The 22,497-nt window shown below is 38.3% G+C and overlaps 1 protein-coding gene and 2 pseudogenes across 1 annotated transcript in view; 1 reads left to right on the top strand and 2 right to left on the bottom strand.

Annotated features, from left to right (window-relative positions):
- Positions 1-554: 554 nt before the first annotated feature.
- The window catches only part of LOC140942777 (uncharacterized), a 22,748-nt gene continuing 805 nt past the window's right edge, over positions 555-22,497 (bottom strand). The window contains exons 2-5 of the mRNA XM_073391770.1: positions 11,006-11,186; positions 9,296-9,627; positions 2,576-3,100; positions 555-1,116 (exon numbers count right to left, since the gene is read on the bottom strand). Coding sequence (XP_073247871.1) covers positions 1,024-1,116; positions 2,576-3,100; positions 9,296-9,627; positions 11,006-11,186 — 1,131 coding nt within the window. The 3' untranslated portion in view covers positions 555-1,023. The remainder of the gene's footprint in view (positions 1,117-2,575; positions 3,101-9,295; positions 9,628-11,005; positions 11,187-22,497) is intronic.
- Positions 3,575-4,618, top strand: LOC140942780 (uncharacterized; annotated as a pseudogene).
- Positions 5,140-5,896, bottom strand: LOC140943240 (uncharacterized; annotated as a pseudogene).

Below are 22,497 nucleotides of genomic sequence, written 5' to 3'. Positions count from 1 at the left end.
AAAGAACCCTTTTGAAGCAAAAATTTGTATGAAAATTAGTTTTCAGCTGCTCTAATGCATCGTGAGAGTAAAATCTCGGTAGGATCGATAGCTTTTTAGTTTGAACCTTAGTGACGTCACGTGAAAACCAAAAAAATTCACCCAAAATTGGCTTGACCACCTTTTTTTAGGCAATTATTAATCGAACTTCTTTAATTATATTTACAGCTAGATGGAGCTGGGCAGATGTTTGTTGGGCAGGAGCAGCTGGCGCTCTTACCGTAGTAGCCGCGCCTGCTGCTTTGACAGTAATGGGATTTACCGCAGCAGGGGTTGCCGCAGGCTCAGTAGCAGCAGCAATCCAGTACGGAGATGGAGGATATGTGGCTTCAGGTAGTGCGTTTGCACTGGCCCAAAGCGTAGGGGCCGCTGGAATTGGCATGAAAGGTGCTGCAGGTCTCTTCTCAGCTGCTACCGCAGGAACTTTTTATGCGAGGAATGATGAAGAATAGAAGGGAAAATGAACATATTAACTACATCTTTAAATGAATAACCATTAGTATCCTTCTATAGGGCGTAGATGTAATAAGAAGAAAAAAGCATGCAGACTATACTGCTTGACTGATAAACGTTAATTTGATTTTATGAACATTTCTCTGTTGGAAGCAATTCAATTCAAGTCTTAAATTTTGATCTTGATACCAAGTTTATTTTGTGAAGATATGTTGTTACTTCCGACCTCATCGGTCTCAATAAGTTTCTCAAGACAAGATAGATTGAAATGATTTCGTTCTGCTGATTCGCTTTCGATCTGATTTCTGCGATCGAAGTATTTGGACAAATTTTAATTTGTACAGAATAGTAAATTTCATTGTTCTTATTGCTTAACATGTGTAAAGTTTGAGCTATAGATGTGAACTGCACATATTTTTGAGTTACTTTATTGCTTGTTGTCGTTGTTGCTGTTGTTTACAAGGATTTCAAATCACTTTGTATTAAATAAAGTTTACAAGTAGTACTTTTTGGAAGGCATAAACAGTCGTATCAGATCCTCTCAGTTACTCTCAGTACAGGGGGGGATCCCAGGAGATACTGCAGGCTGCAAACTGGGTCCGTCTTCGAAGCAACGCTTCCTTCCTAGTCAAACGCACGCAAAAGATACATAATATGTTCATCATGTGCATATTTGTAACATTTTCAGTTTCAAACTCTAATTAGAACATATTCGTGCCCATGTTTTTAATGTTTAACAATATATGAAATGAAGGCGTTTTCCGCACTGTGTTGAAGTTACCTCTCAAACCGCTGCTCTTGTTCTTGTTTTTTTTTTAAGCCCCCAGTAATGTATTTGATAGTCTGGCCTTTAGAGTGTTTTCTGGCCTCTATCAGAGCTGAAATCAATGTTATGACAAAAGAAGCAAAACAAAAAACAAAAAAAAAACAAGAAAATCGAAGGAACTAAAAACTTCCGCCATTTTGGACCTCTTATTTTTGAGCTACCTTACATTGAAGTTTGGCGACCCGTTAATTTAGCGATTTTGATTAATTAGCGACTTTTCGTACATTTTGAAACAAAACTCACAAATTTTCGCGATTTCACAAACTTAAACTTTGGTGAATCAAGGTTTTCAAAGTGTTTTTGAAAGAAACAAACGAACTGTGTATAGAAGTGAGTAAATTATTATTACTGCTCTAACTGTAATGTTATATCTTAAGGCTCTTCTCACAAAGTTATACACGGATGGTGGAATTTCATATTGTACTCACTTAAATTTAGCGACGATTAAAATTAAATGACACTATTTTGGATTACATTTAACAGCTTTACTAAATTTACTATTGTAATAATGCCAAATTAGGTGTTATATAATCATTAAATAGGTCAGAATCGAAATGGAATCGTTTTTTACAGAAAAGAGCAAATTTCCATAATATGGCTGTCAAAGTTCAGTTGCTATGGTAACGTCAATGTTGATGTTCCCGACGCGACGACTTTAAAATGTTCCCAGAGATCTAGAAAGTCTTAGAAAGTTCTTGACTTTTGGCGGTCATAGCTTAAACGACTTCAAAGTTATTTAACTTCAAAGAAAACGCCCCGGTAGACTGAATAGGGTTATGAAAGTCCGTGGTTAGATCTCCTTCAGCGTCACTCGCTTGACCTTGAAGATCCCTTGCAGTGTCTTCATGGTATGAGTTACCTCGCTCCACGATTTAGATTCGGAAAGACCGAGAAACAAATCCAGCAACAAGTGGTAGGAGCGGTAGCTCGAGCCCAGGGTCACCGTATGACCAGCTTGACAAGACGACCGATTGTCCGCGCTGCCCTCATATGCGTAAAAACGTACACGTAAAAAAAGGCAGACGAAAATTCTCTTTCCGTGCTAATAGGGTAGTTTGAGTTACAATATGTCATTTATGTTAACATTATGTCACATAAAGGGCCCGCTGTAATTGGCCACAGCTGTTGTGGTGTCCCTGCCAACGTTCTTTCTGTTTGTCTGTTTGCTTGTTTGTTTGTTTTTGGCGAAGCTAATAAAATAAAACAAAATAGTCCACGAGGTAATAGTTTGTTCTCGTTAAGCGACACTAGGCCTACCTTGATATTCCCCGGCAGTGTGTCCATGATTCGAGTCACCTCACATTTAACTCCAAACTCAGTAGTACGACACGTCCAAGGTGATGACTCAAAATTCATGATGGTGCATTGCTGTGCTTTTTCTCCGAGCACGTGACCAACTTGGAAGTCAAACTCAGGGTTCCCCGGTAAACCAACTATAATGGTGCCAGGTTGAACGTGCGGTGCTAAAGCCTCTAAATAAACTTGATGACAGGCCGCAGGCATCATAAATATCAGCATCTGAGAATCTCGCATAACGTCTTCTGGGTTTGTTGTCACCAGAGCTGGTTTGGATACAATACTGGAGGTATTTTCCCCTTCACAACGAAATGTAACCACAAGTTCCTTTTGCTGCAGTGCAGTATTCCAGCGCTTTGCCTCATCTTTATGCAAAGCAAGAACTCGAACGTCAGCTTCCTTTCGAGAAGATGCGATACCAGCAAAAACATGGGCTCCATCTCCGCTGCCACAAATCACCAACTTTATGGTGTCTGATTTCCTTCCCTATAAATTAAATGAGTGTATATGTTTAATTGGTGTGTTTTTGCACATTTGATTCATGACCAAAGTTATTCTGTATCTGCTGTGCATTATTAATAATATCCGTTGTCAAGGAAAAAACGTTCTTTTATTATTCTATCAGTGACAAAAAAGGTTCAAACCTACGAAAGTATTTGGAGAGCAAATTTAAATAGTATTTCCTTTTTCATTACATTCTTCGTCATCATCATCATCATCATCATCATCATCACCATCATCACTATGCTCTAGTGTAAAAGCACTGCAAGCTTTAAAACTGACTAATTATAGAGCTTCTTGGTTTCAATTATTTCAGTTAACGTCCTTAAATTTCGATTTGACGTACATATTATCGTTTTGAATACATCAGGTTAACTGAAGATTTTGAAAAGAGATAAACAGCTTATAAATAGAGATTATATGTTCATTTTATTTACATCACTAACTTTTCAGACTGTGAAACTCACGATCAGAAACCTGAACACCAGAAATATTTCTGGAATGTTACTACGTTGCAAGGGAAAAGCCAATATGGCGTGAGGAAACTAAACAGCGGTATTCACGGTTCTCTTTTCGTTTATAACAAAAAGTCATTCAAAGTTCCTTTTATGAAGTACTTTATTTCCTTAGTTGCTGTTTTGGAATTCGATTAGTTTCAAATGTTGTCAACACATTTTGTGCTGTTGAATTTAGAATCGAATAGGTCGTATTCCGTCAACTCCACTTGCTATTAGAGACCTTTATATCCGACTACGAGTACGAGTTGTGGCCGCGCAGAGGCTGGGACCTGTTTACTTGGACTCGTACTCACTGTCGCTAGATGTCGCAACGAGTGCGAGTTTGTGTTTATGTTTTCGTGCTGCTAATTTTGTCGCAATGTTTTCGAAGAAAAATTTATTAGGAGCATCTATGGTGCTGTATCTGGACGTCGTGATGGACGAGGAGCAAGTGCTAAGCATTTTTAACGACTTAACCAGGAAGAATCCGCCGTTTCCGTATTGTGAATTTGATAAAATTGAAGTACAGTTCAAAGACCGCCCCCAGATGTCGGATGCTGAAGTGAAAGCTGAGTTTAGGTTTGCTCCCTACGAAATAGAACTTCTTAGCCAGGCTCTAAGAATACAAAATTCACCTGCCCGAACGGAACTGTGGCTTCTGGAGAGGAAGGGCTTCTGATGCTCCTCAAGAGATTCGCATACTCTTCGGTTCCCGAAATAAGCCTCATTTAAGCAGAAGTAACCGACCATGTTGTCAGTACTCAAGGTCATCTTCTTCAAGATCTCAATCAGCATTGGTTGCAGCCGAATGAACATGGAGGAGGTTGCCCGGGCAATCCACCAGAAGGGCGCAGCCCTAGACAACTGCTGTGGCTTTGTCGATGGGACCATAAGACCAATCTGCCGGCCCGGAGAGAACCGACGTGTCGTGTGCAATGGTCATAAAAGAGTTCACTTTTTGAAGTTTCAGTCTGTTGTGCCTCCCAATGGTATGATCGCTAACTGATCAATGCCAGGACCCACTTTCAGATCAAAAATGCCATCCTATTCCAGAAATACTTTCCGTACACGTAGGGAAGTAACAGCCATATTTTATTTTATTTTATTTCATTTTATTTTATTTGCAGTAGGGTTTTTTTAGTCTGATATTCAAGAATATGTGTATCGTCACGCTCAATGCGGACCACTGAGGAAACGAAAAAGTAAATTGATTTTATTTGAGATAGAGATTATTGAAAATGGGATTCAAAACTGTGATGAAAGTAGCTTTCTATCTCCAGTTTTAATTTTTTTAACCACAACGAGTCAAAAATCATGCATAGTAAGTCACAGTCAATTTGGCTCAGTAAAAATGTGGGGTGATCAACAAATCGACCATTTTTTTAGAGATAGTAAATGATACAGCCATCATGGTTTCAAAAAAAAACTATCTGTGGAAATACCATCATTATAAAATGTTGGTACCATCATACGTACATATTAAAAATTCTCCAACAAAATTGTATTGTTAAATGCTACATATATATATATGTATGTGATGTATTATTTTGCATTATTTTGGTGCATTTTTCATGGCTGGTTGCTCCTGCTGAAATTTCTGCTGCTGTTGCAAAACAACTTTTTGAAATTGCTGCTGTTGTTGTAATTCTGATGCCCTTAAATCAAGCTCTCTTCGTCTAATTTTCCAGTGCTCCTGCTGTTCAGCTTTCTTCATGGCTATACTCTGCTGCATCATTTCCAGTAAGTTTGTATGGCTTTGCTTCTTCTTTGGTGATTCCTCTTCTGGTTCATCACAATCATATGCATCTCTATTTCGTCTTTTGGTAGCACTCAACTTTTCAGTTGCCGTCTTTCTCATTTGCACTGCTGTTACTTTCTCAGTAGTTTCCTTTGTTTGTCGCACCTCTTCACATCATGTCATCCTCTCATAAATTTCTGTTAATGCTTGATGATTTTCATCATATTCAACTTCAGCACCACTAGTCATTATCTCATTTTTTTCCCTTTCTTTGAACTCTTGATTGAGTTTGTCGAACTTTTCTCGCACCGATCTTTGTGTTACCTTCATTCCCTGTGTATTCAAGGTGTCTGCTATATGAGACCAAGCAGTCCCTCTCTCTTTTGTTCCAGGATTAAACTTATACGGTTCTTCCAACAGAATCTATTTTAGTAAAGGAGTCTCATGAAATTTTTTCCAGATGAATACTTCACGTTTTGGCCATGGTGGTCTAAACAACAACAACAACAACAATTCATTAGGTACTTTCGTTGAGTTACATGGCATTACCCAAAATAGCAATAAAAATATCTGATGGTAAAAAAAAAAAGAAATTAATGATGAAAGGTCACAATAGTGCATCATTTTGTTTTTAAAGAAGATTCACGTCTTATTTTCATCAGTTGAAAAATAAAAGCAGAAAATGAAGGGATGAATACTTATTTTGAAAAAAAACTTCTGTTTTACTTTAACACAAACTAAATTTTTAATTGCTTGCCTAATAAGGTGGCTCTGTAATTAATACAAGAGCATTTAGCTGTGACAAATTTCCGTCATAACTTATTCGTTTTTAACGCGATGGCTGCGAAACTTTGCAAAGAACACCAGAAGTCATTCGGTAATAATGTGAAATTTTCCGATTTCATTGATGGTAAATATTTCTTGAGAAATTAGCGCTTCAAAGGACCCTGCTGTTCAAAGAAAATCGCGTCTAGCAAAAAATTTTGCTGATATTTTTTACTGAAATTTCTGGTATCGGCTTTTATTGATATAATAAATATGCCAAAGAAATTTCAGAAAAATCGTTGGAGCAGAAGTCCGTAACTAATAGTCGCTCAAAATCCAGCTGTAAAATTGTTTTAGAATTTTAAAAATAAATTACTATCAGCTAGAAGGAGCCACCAGTTCGAATTTTCGGGACAAGTGAATTCAATATTTGCCAATTCTGAAAACAAAAGCCGATTGCCTATTGTACTATTCTTTAAAAGGTCCTCTTTAGTTTTAGAAGCACTATAAATTGTTCCAAACCTTGCTCTGAAGTCGAATGACTTGTTCCTCGTCATTTTTATAATATCCCTTGGCAGTTTTGGTTCCAACTCCTGCTACATACATTTTGATGTATTGTAATGCATCCTTAACGGCTTTTCTTGCTGTACGTTGCTTCCAATTCAGGAAATAGGTATTCGGATTGTAAGCTACCTTAACTTACCTTGTATCGAAGCTCAGATCATGGAACTGTCCAGCACCTTTGTTTATGACAAGAAATGCGCACGAGCGGCAGCTGTGCGAGGAATTCGCACCTCAGCCAGGGGGATGAACGGCAATGATGCCCACGTCTGCGAACCGATCTGTATAAACATGTACTGCAGAGCAAAACATGATAATCAAGAAAAAAACCACCCATTCATTGAAGGAAGGAGTGACAAGAATTTCAGAGTTGTAAATTTATTCACGAGCAGTATTTTTGCGATAATTTTATTTTGCACTGTGATGTGATTCGGTTCACAGGTATAGGCTTCATTGTCGATCGTTCCCCTGGGTGAGGTGCGAATTCTTTGCAGAACTGCCACTCGTGCTCATTTTGTAGTCATAAACAAAGGTGCTGAACAGTTCTATCTGAGCTCTGATACGAGGTAGCGTCCAATCTCAATACCTTTTTCCTGAGTTGGAAGCAACGAACGGCAGTAAAAACAATGAAAATGCATTGCAATACATCAAAATGCATGTAGCAGGAGTTTGAGCCAAAACTTCCAAGGGATATTTCAAAAATGTCAAGAAACAAGTCATTCTACTTCAGAGCAAGGATTGGAGCAATTTATAGTGCTTCTAAAACTAAAAAGTACCTTTTAAAGAATAGTGCGATAGGCAATCGCCTTTTGCTTTAAGAATTAGGAAACATTGAATTTACTTGTCCCGAAAATTCAAACTGGTGTCTCCGTCTACCTGATAGCAATTTATTCTTGAAATTCCAAAACAATTTCACAGCTAAATTTAGGGGCGACTTTTAGTTACGGACTTCTGCTCCAACGATTTTTCTGAAATTCCTCTGCCATATTTATTATATCAATTGAAGCCGATACCAGAAATTTCAGTAAAAAATATCAGCAAATGTTTTTGACTAGACGCAATTTTCTTTGAACAGTAGGGTCCTTTAAAGCGCTAATTTAGCAAAATATATTTGCCATCAACGAAATCGGAATATTTCGTACTATTGCCGAATGATATCTGTTGTTCTTTGCAAAGATTCTCAGCCATCACGTTAAAAACAAAAAAGTTATGACGAAAACTTCTTAACAGTTAAATGCGCCTGTATTAATGACGGAGCCACCTTAAATCAATAAGTAACGCTTAACTTATATGACCTTTAATATAAGAAATAGCTCAAGTTTTGTTTCAAGAGCATTACCTTAATAACTCAGGGAAAAATTATTTTCTTTAGGTAAACTCTAGAGGCGAAAAAATGAAAAAGACCTTCCGATAACTAAAAATATCACCTTAATTGAAAGAAACTACGTTTGAAGCCCGTAAGAGTTTAAAAACTGGTGGATTCGCCAGAACCTTTATGAATAAAAATTTAAAGTTCATCTTTCGGAAGAAAATTACCGAATCGTTTAAATAAGCTTATAGGTCCAGAAAATCTTAGAGCAATTCTGCCTGAAGAAAAAGAACGACCACGTTTGCGTAACTCAAGATTTTTTTCTCCCGGTCACATGTTCATCGTCCTCACCGCGGTACGATAATTTAATATGGCTTTATAGAATGCAAGATATTTTTCTCAGAAAGGGGAAGCTACATTGGCTAAAGTAAGCTGTAAAGAGCGTCTGTAAAGGTTTGTCATTTTCGTTGCATTTGCCAAATGTGACAAACGTTTGCCATTAAAAACTTTCTTCACCGCTTCACTAGGTGCATTTTACAACAAACCAACTCTTTTCACCTTAGGCCAAAGAAACAAACGTACCTTCAAAATCTCGTAGTCCCCACTACCACTTCTCAGAAAAAAGTTGTTGGCGACGAAAAGTGGACAACGAGTTTGTTCACTTGCGTGATGTTGTCACGGTCATGACGCATGCGCAGTCCTTCAAAAACAGTAAACTCGTACTGGTAGTCGTATTCGTAGTCGGATCTAAAGGACTCTATTTGACTGCCCGTGGCAGTCGTCTCCAACTAAAAAAGACAAAATGGCGGACGCATAACCGCCCCAGAAGGCATTCCGTGTTACGTTCTTCTGCTTTATAAAATGGGGACGATCATTCGATTGGGCCAGTCGTTTCAAATATAAACAAGAAAAACGGGAAACATCAATCCCACCAATATGAATGAAAACATGAAAAGACAAGTTATCCTATTAGAACGAGAAAAGAAAGCTATTATTTTTAACTGGGACATCTTCAGAATGCACCCTCTCCTCCAACCCCCCCCCCCCCCCCCCCAACACCAACCCGTCACCCTTCAAAAATATAACATGACACTCAAAACGTGACAAATTTAAACTAACTGAAAATTCCCAAAATTATTCTCGTTCTTAGTTTTAGTATTGTTTTGTCTGATATTGCATGAATTTTAAAGCTCTTCTCTATGCATGTTCTGTTCGTCGGGGCAGCAGCCCGATATACCTTTGTTTTTAGTTTAATTCTGCTGTCCGCTGTTAATGTTAACATACTAATCATGCAAACTTTCGAGCCTTACAAATAATTTTAAACTCCCCAGAGTTGCAGCAATCCCAGTTAATCCAGTACCACCACCAATGGCGGCTGTCGCCGCTGAGCCAATAACTCCGGTGGCACCTGCACTCTGACCTAGAGCAAACAGACTTCCGGCAGCTACAGATCCACCATAAACAGCTGACTGTACACCTGCTGCAATAGAACCAGCAGCTACTCCAGCGGAAGTGAATCCAGCCGCACCCAAAGCAGCACCAGCAATCACTGGAGCGGCAAGTACACCTACAGCAGTAGCAGCCACCCCCACGGCTGCAGCAGCTGCAATCTTCTTGGTTTTGTTAGAGGATGGTTTTTTTCCTGTTCAACAAAATGCAAATAAACCTTTCTAAATATCGAATGATCAATGACCTCTTAACCATTAATTAGTCCTTGTTAAAAATTACCGAGGATAAAACTCTGATGTTGTAGGTGTTGTTTTTAAAACGGCGGACGCCTTACTATCAGCCATTGGCCTTCTTTGTTTGTTTGTTTGTTTTTTTTTGGTCACCTTTTATTATAGTATGGCGTGTTCTAGCTAAGACAAAAAAATGGACAACTTAAAACTCAAAATAATATTAGTTACGTTCGTTCAGATGATAGCTACAGTTCAGAGCATTTCAACTTTTGGAAATTATAAATGTTTGAAACTATTAGCATAACGTGGTCTAACATCACGACATGGCGGCTTTGAAATATCCTCGAGCGGATTCGAGTTGGTATGAAAATCTGCCGTGTTTCGCGTTTTTGCAGCAGTCTTTGCCAACCTTGAAGTGACACAGTGAGGAAGAAGAAGTGGTAGAAGACTTGTGCATAAGATGGCAAACAATGGTGGCGAAATATTAGAGAAAGTGAGAGTTTTCTTTCGATGTACGAGTCAATTTTACTTGTTATTTCGTGCAACGAATCATCTTCACTTTTGAAATACCTCCCTTTAATACTTTTTACAGGTATTGGAAAAAAAAACTTGGAACTTTCTCAAGATATTCTAGTTGTTTCGTGTGTTATGTGGAGATGGGCCACAGTTCGCGCGAGCGAGTCTTTGTAAGCAATCGTTTGTGGCAAAATGTCAGTAACGCTTTCAAGGTGACCATCGAGACAATACTACTCCGCGAGCAGTGGTTTCTCCACGTAGGCTTGACGCTGTGCTATGAAGGGAGAGAAACCACTGCAAGCGACCGTTTGCTTTTTTATCGAGCATGCACGTCCAAATGACGCCTTCGTCAAAACGCTTTTATTACATCACTTCCTCTTGATTCACAGAAAACATTGGGACTTTGAGGTATCCAGGTGAATCCAGCCTGTGCTTGGCACTTTTCTGTACATCTCTTTGCCGTTATTGCACTACTATGACGTGAAAATACAAAGACGAAATTTTATTTTTCTTTCTGAACTTCGATAGGGTCCCTAGGAATTTAACTTGTTTGACTCAGCCAGGGAGGCTAAGCAACACTGCAAAAAGATGGAGACTTCATGTGTTATAGTTTGGACGATCTCAGTACGAGATTCCGCCGACTTTCGGAAGCTTTTGCTTCTGCGGCAGTGACACTGATTCGGTCAGCAAGGCCTCTTTTTCTCCAAAATTTGTCAGAGGAATACAAAATTGGTCAAATTTGACTCAAAAAGCATTTACAAAAAATAAATATTTCTGTGCTCAACAAAACATTCAGTAAGACTAACGAATTTAGCTGGTTTTTACCATTGTCTGATGGAGTGCAATTTTCTGCATTTTCAACATTCCGGGGTAATTCTGGTTCCTCTGGTTGCTCTGGTTCCCCTGGTTGCTCCGGTTGCTCCGGTTCCCCTGGTTGCTCCGGTTCCACCATCTCCACTGGTTGCTCCGAGTCCTCTAAATCACTTGACTCCCCCTCCCTCTCTTCCTGCTCAAAGGAGAAATATCTTCAGTATAAGCCCTCTTTTGGCTCTACTGTTTTCGCTATTAAATTCAATCGGGTGAGTAGCTACCATGGGTGCCAGAGACTTTTTATGCGTGGTTTTCAGTTTCAGTCAAACCTTCAGCAGTGACAAGCGCGAGAATTAAAAGCCTCTGGAACCCTATTGCTTAGATAGCGCCGAGCCAATCGCAAGCACGGTTTTATAATCGGTTTAGCCCAGATTTTGGACATTGCGGTTTTATACGGGATGGCTCCTCCCCGAAGGACCAATTCATCACTAATAATATACAAAGAGGTACCTCTTTCGTATACCTTCCACTGAAAAAAGGTACCCCTTTAACATACCCACTTAATAAGAATAAATCGCTAAAACAGGGAGTCTTCTTGTTATTTTCGTTTTACCATGGGCTCCTTGTGTAACGTTTAAGGCTCGTCGCTATGGAAGATAAGGCCCTTCAAAGGCCCTTTCACATGCTTAAATTCCGATTTTCCTACCCTTTCAGTTTCTTCATATAGTCAGTTCCCCACCGTTTGATAAACCTGACGCCTAATAAAGGTACCAAATCCTGGCCTCCCCTTACAGAATAATTTCTCTTAAAGATTCTAATCATCACTAGTAAGCATAAAATCATGAATAATAACTCAGCGCTTCCACGACTAGCAACTTGCCGACAGTCTTTTTTGCCCTCATGCATTGATAAGTCTATGACGACCTTTCCTAAAAATTATCTGAGAACATTTAAAAGTTGTCGTGACGTGTACGCTACCCTTGATGTTCCCATGGCAACCGAGTTTTGACAGTCATGTTTTTCAAAATTTGCTTTTTTCGTATAAAGGAGGATTTGTAATTTTACTTATTAAAAAAATTGATTTAGTATGAAACCCAATTAAGCAATATTTTTTATAACTTACCAGTTATGGCTATTAGTAACGCTTTTTAGTAACTAATTTGAGAAAAAAAAACATGAATTTAAAATGACCAACGGCAGATGTCGGGATCAAGTTTTAAAAATGTTTGCTTCTCTCGGAATTCTTAAACTTGCGAATTTTTTGTGCTTCCTGAGCATCCTTTTGTACACAGATCAATTTTTTTCTGTCACGATTAGCCCCATGTAAACGTGTTTTCAGGGGTGGGCCGGAAGTTTTAAGAACGGCTCACAGGATTGGTTTAGAAAACAATAGATAGCCCTCACCACAACAAAACTAACAATGAACCCTAACTCTGAAACGATAGAGCTTCAGGCCAGCAAAAACCTATCAAATTAGAGGTTCTAAAGAGGTTCTAGCCAACAGGGATTTTAGGAAAATTGAATACATTTAGCTAATTCAAAATGGCGGATCCAACATGACGTTACAGCTATTGTTAAAGGTTACTAATGTGTTAACCTATATCTTGATTTTGTTAGACACCTCACTATTTGAGAATTTTTCGCTTTGAGGAGGACGAAATTCAACAATATGAAGTCATAATGACGTCACTGTACCAATCAAGTTGTGCCTAGATGTTGGAAATGATGAGAACATTATTCTGTGTAATTTTGGTGGCCGTATCATAAGCGTTTTTGAAGTTATAGGGGCGGCTGTAGGAGACCTCCTCCCCCTCCCCCCTCAACCGCAGGAAGCACAAAAAAAGAAGACAGGTCTGAATAGGGTTAAGGGCCCACTCAAGATGTCGGAAAAGGCTTTATACTCATTTCCTCAGCTTCAAGGATCCAAAATTACGCTCAATTCGTCCTGTTTTTTCTTTAAATAGTCTGTTTGTTAATGTAACAAAAACCGAAGCTATGCTTTTCGGAACCGCCCCTAGATTATCTGCTGTTAACTCTTTTTCTATTACTTTAAATAACAATGTAATTAAGCGGGTTTTTCACTTCACTTATCTAGGTATAGTTTTTGATGACCGCCTTAGCTGGAACGAGCAAATAAAGTACCTAATTTCGAAGGCGGGAAAACGCGTCCAGGAATGCTCGGCAGGCTTCGCAGAAGCCTCACTAGAGAGAGTGCAAATGTAGTGTACTGTAGTCTAATTAGGCCAATTTTAGAATACTGTGTAAGTGTGTGGGGCTGTTGCGGGGAAGGTCGTAAACAAGACCTTGAAGCCCTCCAAAACCGGGCTGCTAGGATAGTGGCTTGTACTGTGCGCAGCAAGCAGGCATTGGACGTTCTGAAATGGCCCACCTTGGAGGACCGCCAACGTCAATCTGTTTTTAAACTCGTTAAGAAATGCCTGCAAGGTCAATGTCCCCAGTATTTTAAACATTATTTTAAACGTAATAATACAATCCATGCGCGCGCTACTAGACAAAGCAACCTCTTACATCCGCCTGCTGTGAGAACTGAAATTGCAAAAAGATCCTTCTATTATTATGGTTGCACTCTTTTTAACGAATTATCTTAATGATATTTCGTGTTTTACATCTTTTAATCTTTTAATTGAAAATAATTTTCTATTTATATTATTACCTGTATTAGTGTAATGTTTATATGTTTAGTGTGTTTTTGTGCGTTGTTGCTCAGGGCTCCCATTGATAACAGACAGCTTTTTGCGTCTGAAGGGGCTACCCTGAGCGGTATAAATTAATAAAGGTTCTTCTTCTTCTTCTTCTTCTTCTGTTTTCTTTTGAAGCTGAAGCTTGTCGGCATACATTGTGCCACACAAGAAATGATTCTTTCTTGATTTTCATATAACGGGTTGAAGAATAGGTCATGAGCTAATTATATCACTAAATTGAATTATTTAGTAGTTTTCTCCGTAAATTTCATTGGCAATTTAACCGTGTCCGATATGACCCGTCCTATGACAGGTGGACAGTTTTTATTTAGTATTTCCCTAAATTAAGCCATAAACAATTGCTGCTTAGAACTGCTCTAGGCCCTTAGCAGCTAGACATTAGGGAGCTTTAGCATCGACAACATGATCCAAAATCGCCATGCGTACTGGCAGGAGCCTATGACCCAATGGGTCATACGCTCCTAATACTGGAGAGCAAGGGACGTAGTGGGACAAGACAAACATACGGCTAACATCTTTTAAATTTTGTAGCTCCAAAAATTATCCCTACCCCCCACCCCCCCTTCACGGAAAAGGTTTTTGTTTTACACACCCCACCCCGCTGGAATTTCCATTCCAGGGGGTGCTTCCCCCCCTTCCCCCACCCCCTGGAATTTCCGTAAGTTTGAAAAATGGTCGTGTATCCCCCGGAAGGAATTATGCGAATTACTATTATGCGAAAGACAATTGTTTCTGCGATAAAGAAATTAAGTCAATACAGTGTCAAATAATCTCAATTTTTCTTGTAGAGGTCTTTTTTAGTTAATTGTTAACGGTAAGTCACTGAGAACCATGGAGGCGATACGGACGTACACGACACAAGTGATGCCATCTCTCAAACCAGTGAACTTCAATTGCTTCCTTTCAGACATGTTAGAAGAGGAAGGCTTATTAGAACATGACCACATTTCATTGAATACCACAATACATTGTGCAACACAGCAACAGATAGATAACTGGAATTTTATTCATGTGCCGACGACAATCGTGTTACATACACTTTCGTGCGAGCCGTGAAAAACGGCACTAAGCCGACTGCAAATAAAAGATCACCGATAAAAGATCATCGATGAAAACAATAATTTGCTCATCAATCTTACTCGGAGCCCCCGGAAAAAAAAGACTAGAGAAGCCACCCCCAACCACTCGAAAATTGCCTCCTTTTGGACCCCCGCTCCCCTCTGAATTTCCGTTGCCCTCTGTGGGAAGGGGGAGGGGTATGGATATTTTCTGCAACCATACGATGTTAGTCTCCGAGCGTGTGCGTTTCTTGCTCTCTAGTAGGGTGGTTTTGTACCACGTGACTAACTAGCTGAAAAAAGGTCCTTTGCAAATAGTCATTCACCTGGCATAACCCTCACAAAAAAAACAGAAGCATCTAATCTTTAAGCAGCGTTTTGTTTTAGTTTCAATCGCTTTATATTCATTTTCATGCTAAAGAAACTGTCTTTGACAAATGCTTGCTATTTAAAGATTAAGTATTAACACAGCATGAAAATGGAGATTTGCGCAAAATTAAAGTTTGCGTAAACCTGCGTAAAGTTGGTCATTCAACTTTACGCAAACTTTCCACGGCGCGTAAAGGTTTGTAAAGGTAAATTTACGCGCTCGGCTCTTAAAGGTTTCGTAAAGCTAGCATAAAGATGTTGTAACAGCTTTACGTTCATTTACGCTACAAGTAAAGGTTTAGTAAGGTTGTCATATAATGCTACCTTCCTAACAGGAATTTATTCCCGGCACTGTTTTATAGTAAGTCGTTTGTGTCCTGATACTAGTTCGCATAGGTTTTTTGATCACTCATTTGGTGTTCGATGTTGGTGTGCGATGTAAACAAGCCAACCACGCAAATTTTTTTTTGGCGGTGCGAGCGACTTCGTACACGCTTAAAAATGACGCTGAAAAGAAAATTCTGCTGGCAGAGTTCATGCAAAGATATAGCTTGCGACTGTGCGGCAATTTTCGAAAAACGGCATATCTGTCGCGGCAAACACAATAGCCTTCAATACTCAGTAGTATTGCCTCATTGATTTCAATCAGTATAAGGTGTTTGATACTACAGTTTGTTGCAATTTTAAGCTCACCAAATTCCAGAAAAAATTGAGGTAGTATCATGTGATATTGAGTCGAACCTCCGAACTAACGTCCATCTCTTCTTTAACGGTCACCTCTCTACACGGGCCATTTTTTTTTTTTTTCGGCGGACGGTTCATACATGACATACATTCACTCTTCTTTCAACCTCTCTACTATGGCCACTTTCTCTGATGTCCCTAAGGTGGCCGTTGTAGAGAGTTTCAACTGTAATTTGATCAAATTGAAATAATTGGAAAAATAAAGAAAAAATATCGCCCCGCAAAAACGGCGAGTTTTACTTAAAGAAAGAACGCATTACTTAAAGAGAAAGAACGCATTCACAAATTACTCTGACTATTTTACATTCAACGGAGTACTGGCTTCATCGTTGAACCTCCTTTATCGCCTCCTTATTTTAAGTCCGCGGACTTCAGTTTTGGGAACGGACAATTTGTTAAAAGAAAGGGGCCAGGAAACAATAGAATGAAGGGACACCTGGTCAGCGGGCTTGTTCCTTTGCACATGCTCAATCAGGTTCGTTGATTTGGCGTCCATTTTGAAAGCGGTCAGTATAAAACACGGACTGCGGACTGCGGACTACGGACTGCGGACTGGATATAAAATACGGAATACGGACTACTTTGGTAAAAACCGTGCAAATTGGTTCTAGGTAAGGAAAAATAAGGTCAAAAGATCGCTAAATAGCAAGACACGTGAGTTAAAGTTGTAAATACTCATATAAATTCTTGGTGGAGGTGTCCCGTCCGGTTCTCTGAATCATGAGCCGGATCAAAATGCTATTTTCTTCACCCATTTTTAGACCTTGTCTTGGTCTCTAACAATCATGAAAGGGGTCAGGATCAGGGGTGGTACTCCCTTATATAATGGAAAGGTAGGGGGTTTGGGCCTTTTTGGTCTGAAAACACTTTGCCCATTTTGGTGTGGAATCGGGTATGGTTTTCGAGGGAACAACGGGAGCGTACATGAATGGACGTATTTATCGTTTCAGTTCCAAATGAATAAGAACGAAATAGAAATGCATTTGGAAAATTTTTTTGTTTCCGCTCTAGCTTGGTAATGATGACAAAATTTCTGCCTAGTTGGACCTAACCTGTTCAAGGCTCTGAGATAGTTGGGTCCGCTGAATTGAGAAAGCGAAAACACGAAAATAAAACGGGAGAAAACTGGGAAGTCTCCCCAACTATCTGAGAACCTGGAACAGGCTAAATTAGGCCAGGTCCGAAAATGGGTATGGATTTTAGAGATCTAGCCAGAAAACGGGTGTGGACAATGACAATTTTGTGGTCTGCAATAATGTCAGGATTCGGAGAACCGGGCACTACACCCCCACCAAGAATTCCCAGTAGTACCCCCTTCCGGTGATCAGGAGCAGGGTGTAAATCATGTCATCATAATCATCGCTTAGAATATAACGTTGGATGACTCATTTCGGTTATTATTCGCGTATGTGAGTAATCCCTCGCACCAAAATACTGCTTTTGTGCATCGCATTGACCTTCTCGTCTAAGTTCTTCATTCAGTCCTCACATTCCCAAGGCTTTATTTGAAAAGGAATTTTGGCATCCGATAAGAATTTTACTGATCTGACTAACACCAATACTATTTTTTTTTTTTAATTCTGTGCTTCTTATTGGTGTAAAACTGCAAATTGAAATCTCTTCAAACTCCTTCTTTTTATAAAATTCAGAGTTTGATTTCAGTTGCCTTGAGTACCGGCATAACCTTCCTTCTCCGTGGGAAGAATAGACTACGTGAACAGCGTTAAAGCTGGGATTACTGTTTTTGCTAGTCCGCTTTCTATTTCTCTCAGTTTTACCTTCTAAAGCTGTTTTTATATACATAGTCCGTAGTCCGCGTTTTATACCTAGTCCCTGTTTTATACTCAGTCCGGAGTCCGCATTTTATACCTAGTCCGTATTTTATACCCAGTCCGCAGTCCGTGGTCCGCAGTCCGCAGTCCGTGTTTTATACTGACCGATTTTGAAAGTGTCCAAATTCAAACTTGCTTCTTTGAAAGTTTGGAGATCGTTCATATATTATGCTTCTTGATAGCATCACAGGACATCTTCAGGTTGTTACAATTTATAATGGCACTATCAGCCTTTAGTAATCGATCACTTCTCAAGTGTACAGCAACCTTTTCGGGACGAGATACTCAGTCAGAAATGGAGACAGAAACATCGTGTGAAGCGCAAGCATTAACACTGGAATGACACAGACCAAGACTGTATTACACGTATTACTAAGAGCAGATAGTAACGCAAGGTAAGTTGTCCTGGCTCACCTTTTCTCTAACTTTTTAAGCTTAATTCCAAACTTGTTTATTATGAGTTCCAATGACTGTGTCAAGTACTCAGTAACTAACATTTCAGTGAGCAATGAAACCAGCATTAACCGTTAAAAGTAAGTATAACTAAACAGGTGTATTTAATTGGCATAACCTTTCAATACTAAGCAAGCAACGAGACCATGACGATGAAGATGATAATGTAAAATCATGTAAGGCCTTTGGGGGTCTGAAGGGGTAGAATTTCCTTCTTTTGTACTGGAAAATAGGAGTTTGGTCACTGGTACTGGGAATTACTAAAAGAAAATAATGGAATTAAGAAAGGACATCTGTATAAAGTAAGCTTACATGTAATGTGATACATACATTCTTATGAAAATTTTCACAGACTACAGAAGAACTAATAAACAGAATAGAAAAGCGTTAACAAGACAGTGTTGAATTTGCAAGTAGGCAAAGATAATCTACGTAGTCTGGTTCTATATTTTCATGCGTCAGTCAGTAACAAACCCAAGCTTCCCAATTCCCCGGGCAGTCATAGCGAACAAAACCTCTCTGCAATCCAGGTCATAAGTGATGAATAATTTAACAGCGTGCATGTATTTTTTGAAACAGGTACAAAAGTTTATTTTTGATTTTAAATTACGGGGGTTTTAACTTAAATGAACAGAGAATGAATAGAAATTTTCATGAGTCTTTCAATGCATAGCTAATGCAGAGCATGATTAAATTAGAATGTATTTTCATGTAAGTGCCAACATAGTTGTTAACATCTTCACAGTTTCATACCTTCATCTGCAGTTCAATGTATGATTCATTTTATATATTCCCATTAATTTCAATCTTCATTGTGCACAGCTCTTATGAAATTATATAATATTTGTGGTTCTTGAGAGGGTACAGTGCAGTACATACTGTCAGGAAATTGAATGCCTTACTTTTTGGGAAGCAAAGCACACAGTCATGTTAGAAACCAGAAATTGTTCTATTTGCACCATAGTTGTATCGTCAGTAACTCTAAGTTTAAAGGAAAATAAAATTTAAAGAAACAAGTTGTGAAAGATAAGACCCTTAAGAGAGTCATTACATACACCATTATTAATCTGCAAATACAGCTGTCTCTCTTGTGAAATGTCCCTGGTAGCAAGGAAAGAAAATAGGCTGCTTTATTTACAGGGTACACTGTACATTATTATTAGGAGGCATTGTTTTCAAGATTGAGAATAAGGGCTTTGAATAGCAAAGTGGCTTCACTCCTGTTACATTAACTAGGAACCTTGAACATTTCGTATTAAAAAGGAAAAAAAATATATTAGGTAAAGTTTCAGGAAAATTTGAAACTTTTGGGAATAAGGTGCTTATATGTTTGTATATTTTTCCCTGAAAGTCTTTGGTGGAGCTCATGAGAAGGCTAGGAATGTTTATTTATTTGGAACTTTAGTCCGGGACTGGTAGAAATGTACTTCAGACATGTAAACCTTTGATATGACTTGTCCGTGGGACAAGCACAAATTAATTAGAAAAATAAAGATAAGAAACAGTTGCCTTAATTATTCCATTTAACTTTGCCATTCCACCGCCAGTTGTTTCATTCATTTGCTTTTTCACAAGTTCTGTTGTAGGTTTAATTCAAAAATAATATACAAGGGTGATAATGTGATTAAATAATGTGATTAAAAACATTAAATGCCCATTGCAAGATAAACTTTTTGGACAAGAACTCTAGGTTTCGGACAACCAAATTTAATGTATTGCTTGTGTGAAGGACAAGTGGATAGGAAAATTTCTCTCTTACCAGGGTGCAAAGAAAGTGATTTTTAGAGCTTGCCATTCGGGCAAGCTGAAGCTAGCATATACTAGCCCAAATGTCATTTCAACTAGCCCCCAAAACGTTTTAATGAGCAGAATTGATTTCACAGTTCTTCTTTAATTTGAATTCCTCAAAAAAACTTCATTTGCCCGTCGGGCAAGTTAAGTTCAAAATCCACTATCCCCGGGCTATCGGACACTACTTTCTTTGCACGCTGCTTACTCTCTAATAATAATAATAATGTACATCCAGTGGTTTTTCATAGCACCTACAACAATATTAATGGATGATACTTTTATAAAAATGCATACATGAAAATAAAAAAAGATATACATTGCAAAACATTGAACTCTAATAATATAATAAACCATTGTTAATAAATTAACATATATATATGCTTCAGTCTCCCCAATTAGTAAGGCACTGTGCCTGTGCTATAAGACATGAGACTTTAATAAAGTTCATTACTATTATTATTATTATTATTATTATTATTATTATCCAATCTCAAGCAGCATTTGTAAATTGCCTATACGTAGCGAGATTAACAATAATGTACATTCAAAAACACAAACAAAGTTCCCATTATTATTATTATTGTTGTTATTATTATTATAGGATTTCCATGTAGCATTTTACCCTGATTTTCACTCAACTGCAAGTAGGGTTCTAAATGTAAATATTATCGCCTCAAAGGAAAGCCTTTAACTCATACTAGTCAAACATTCTGAATCTTTAACAGTCAGATGAATCTTATTCAGTTGTGTGAATTTGTAGACATTGAAATCATTTGCTGCTCAGGTTTTGCACTGTTAGTAGACCCCTTGTGGAAAATGCTTTATCATTTTTTCAAATTTTTAGTCTTGGTTTGTGAAAAGAGGCATGTGGGGAACCCTTTGTCAAGTAAAATTGTGCTGATTGTAGTAATTTGGCCATAAGTGCAGGAAAAAATATTATTAATTAGTAATAGCAGGTGGTGTCCTCTGGCAACTTAGGGAGTGTTTACATGACACCGGGGCAACTTTCGCCCCGGAGCGAGTTCACTCCGATTCCCTCTCATGGCTCTATATTTGTTTACATGATACCACCACAAAATGTCATGCCAGTGCGAGTCACCCCAGCGTGAGTTCACCCTGGTTCTTGTATCAGGGCGAGAATTTCACTCTGGTACAAAATCTCACGGCAGTATCATGTAAACGCGAAACGACCACCCGTTTCAGCGTGAAATCGGTCTGCCGGTAGACTGGAATGGGTAGCGCATGCGTAATGTTTGCGATTTTGAATCACACTTGTGTTTTATCAGCATGAAGTGTACCTTCAAATAACAAGATATGAAATGACTCAGTCATAATATAAACCCGATACAAAATCAAAAAGTCATCCCGGTATGAGACTCGGGCCGGTGCGAGTTTTCTCATGTGAACACCCCCTTACTGTACATGTACTTGTGCCTTTAGTGCCCGATTAAGTGTATTATCACTAGCCTACAAGTAATCTGTGTAGTTTACTCAAATAATACTTGCTTTCTATTTATTCAGCAGATCAGCCTGGTATGGGATGTTGGTGACAGAAAGTCCTCTCAAAGCAAACAGGATTAATACATGTTAATTACAAGCCTTAGTCTTGTAAAGTGGTTCCAGGGCTGTCACGAAGGGCCATAAACCAGACTTTAAATTGGCTACTTTGAGCCCAATACTTGGCTATTTTGAGAGGAAACGAAACTTTCCACATTTTCAATGTCCCGCTCACTAATTTCACTTACCCTGCAACTTGCAATCTTAGTGACAGCCTTGTAGATCTAACTTTTACATCATCAGTTTATGAAAATGATTTGTTATTTGGATTTTGTTGTTAAATTTGACTGTAAACACTTCTGCGAGTGAAAGGGCTAAATCAAGAAACCATCAATGTTATACATCTATTAGGCTTTCAGTCTTTTTATTTCTTATCGAAAATTGTTTAAGCTTTTAATTTGAATTATGCTAAATTATACTAAATATTTTTATTTTGAAAGAGACCATTTTGACCCACCTTTACATTAATTTGTGTGTTAGAGTTGCTGTTTTTTTATCAAAATTTAACTTCATCAGTTTTCTTGTACACCCTGTACCTTACATGTAAATACTAATAATTATTTTAAACTATAAATCTTCTTAATTTGGTATAATACTAATTTAAGATGATTTTTTTTGGATATTTTGAGAAGACTGTTTTGACCCATTTGAAAAGTTTATGTACACTGTATCTTCTTATTTAAACCTTAGGTGTTGGAAAAATTTTCGTTTTTTTTAATTTTTAATGTAATGCCAAAAATGCTAACACAGAAATAAATCATGTTATATTTAGAAAATTCAGTTTTAGAGTATCAGTTTGTTTTGTTTTTTAAAACCTTGTTAATTTATACGGGACTAAACTTAAAGAATGCGATTCGTATTTGCAGCTTTTGCAGTTACAACAATGTAGCATACCCGGTGATTTTCATGGGATTTGAACTGTAAAAATAAAGATAGGCAATTTGAAAATTGGTTATGGTAATGTAAAATTGGAAACGGAA

This window comes from Porites lutea, chromosome 7 (assembly GCF_958299795.1).
Source record: "Porites lutea chromosome 7, jaPorLute2.1, whole genome shotgun sequence".
Lineage (NCBI taxonomy): Eukaryota > Metazoa > Cnidaria > Anthozoa > Scleractinia > Poritidae > Porites > Porites lutea.
Note: the sequence above shows the minus strand (reverse complement) of the source record. Positions and strands in the feature narration are given on the sequence as shown.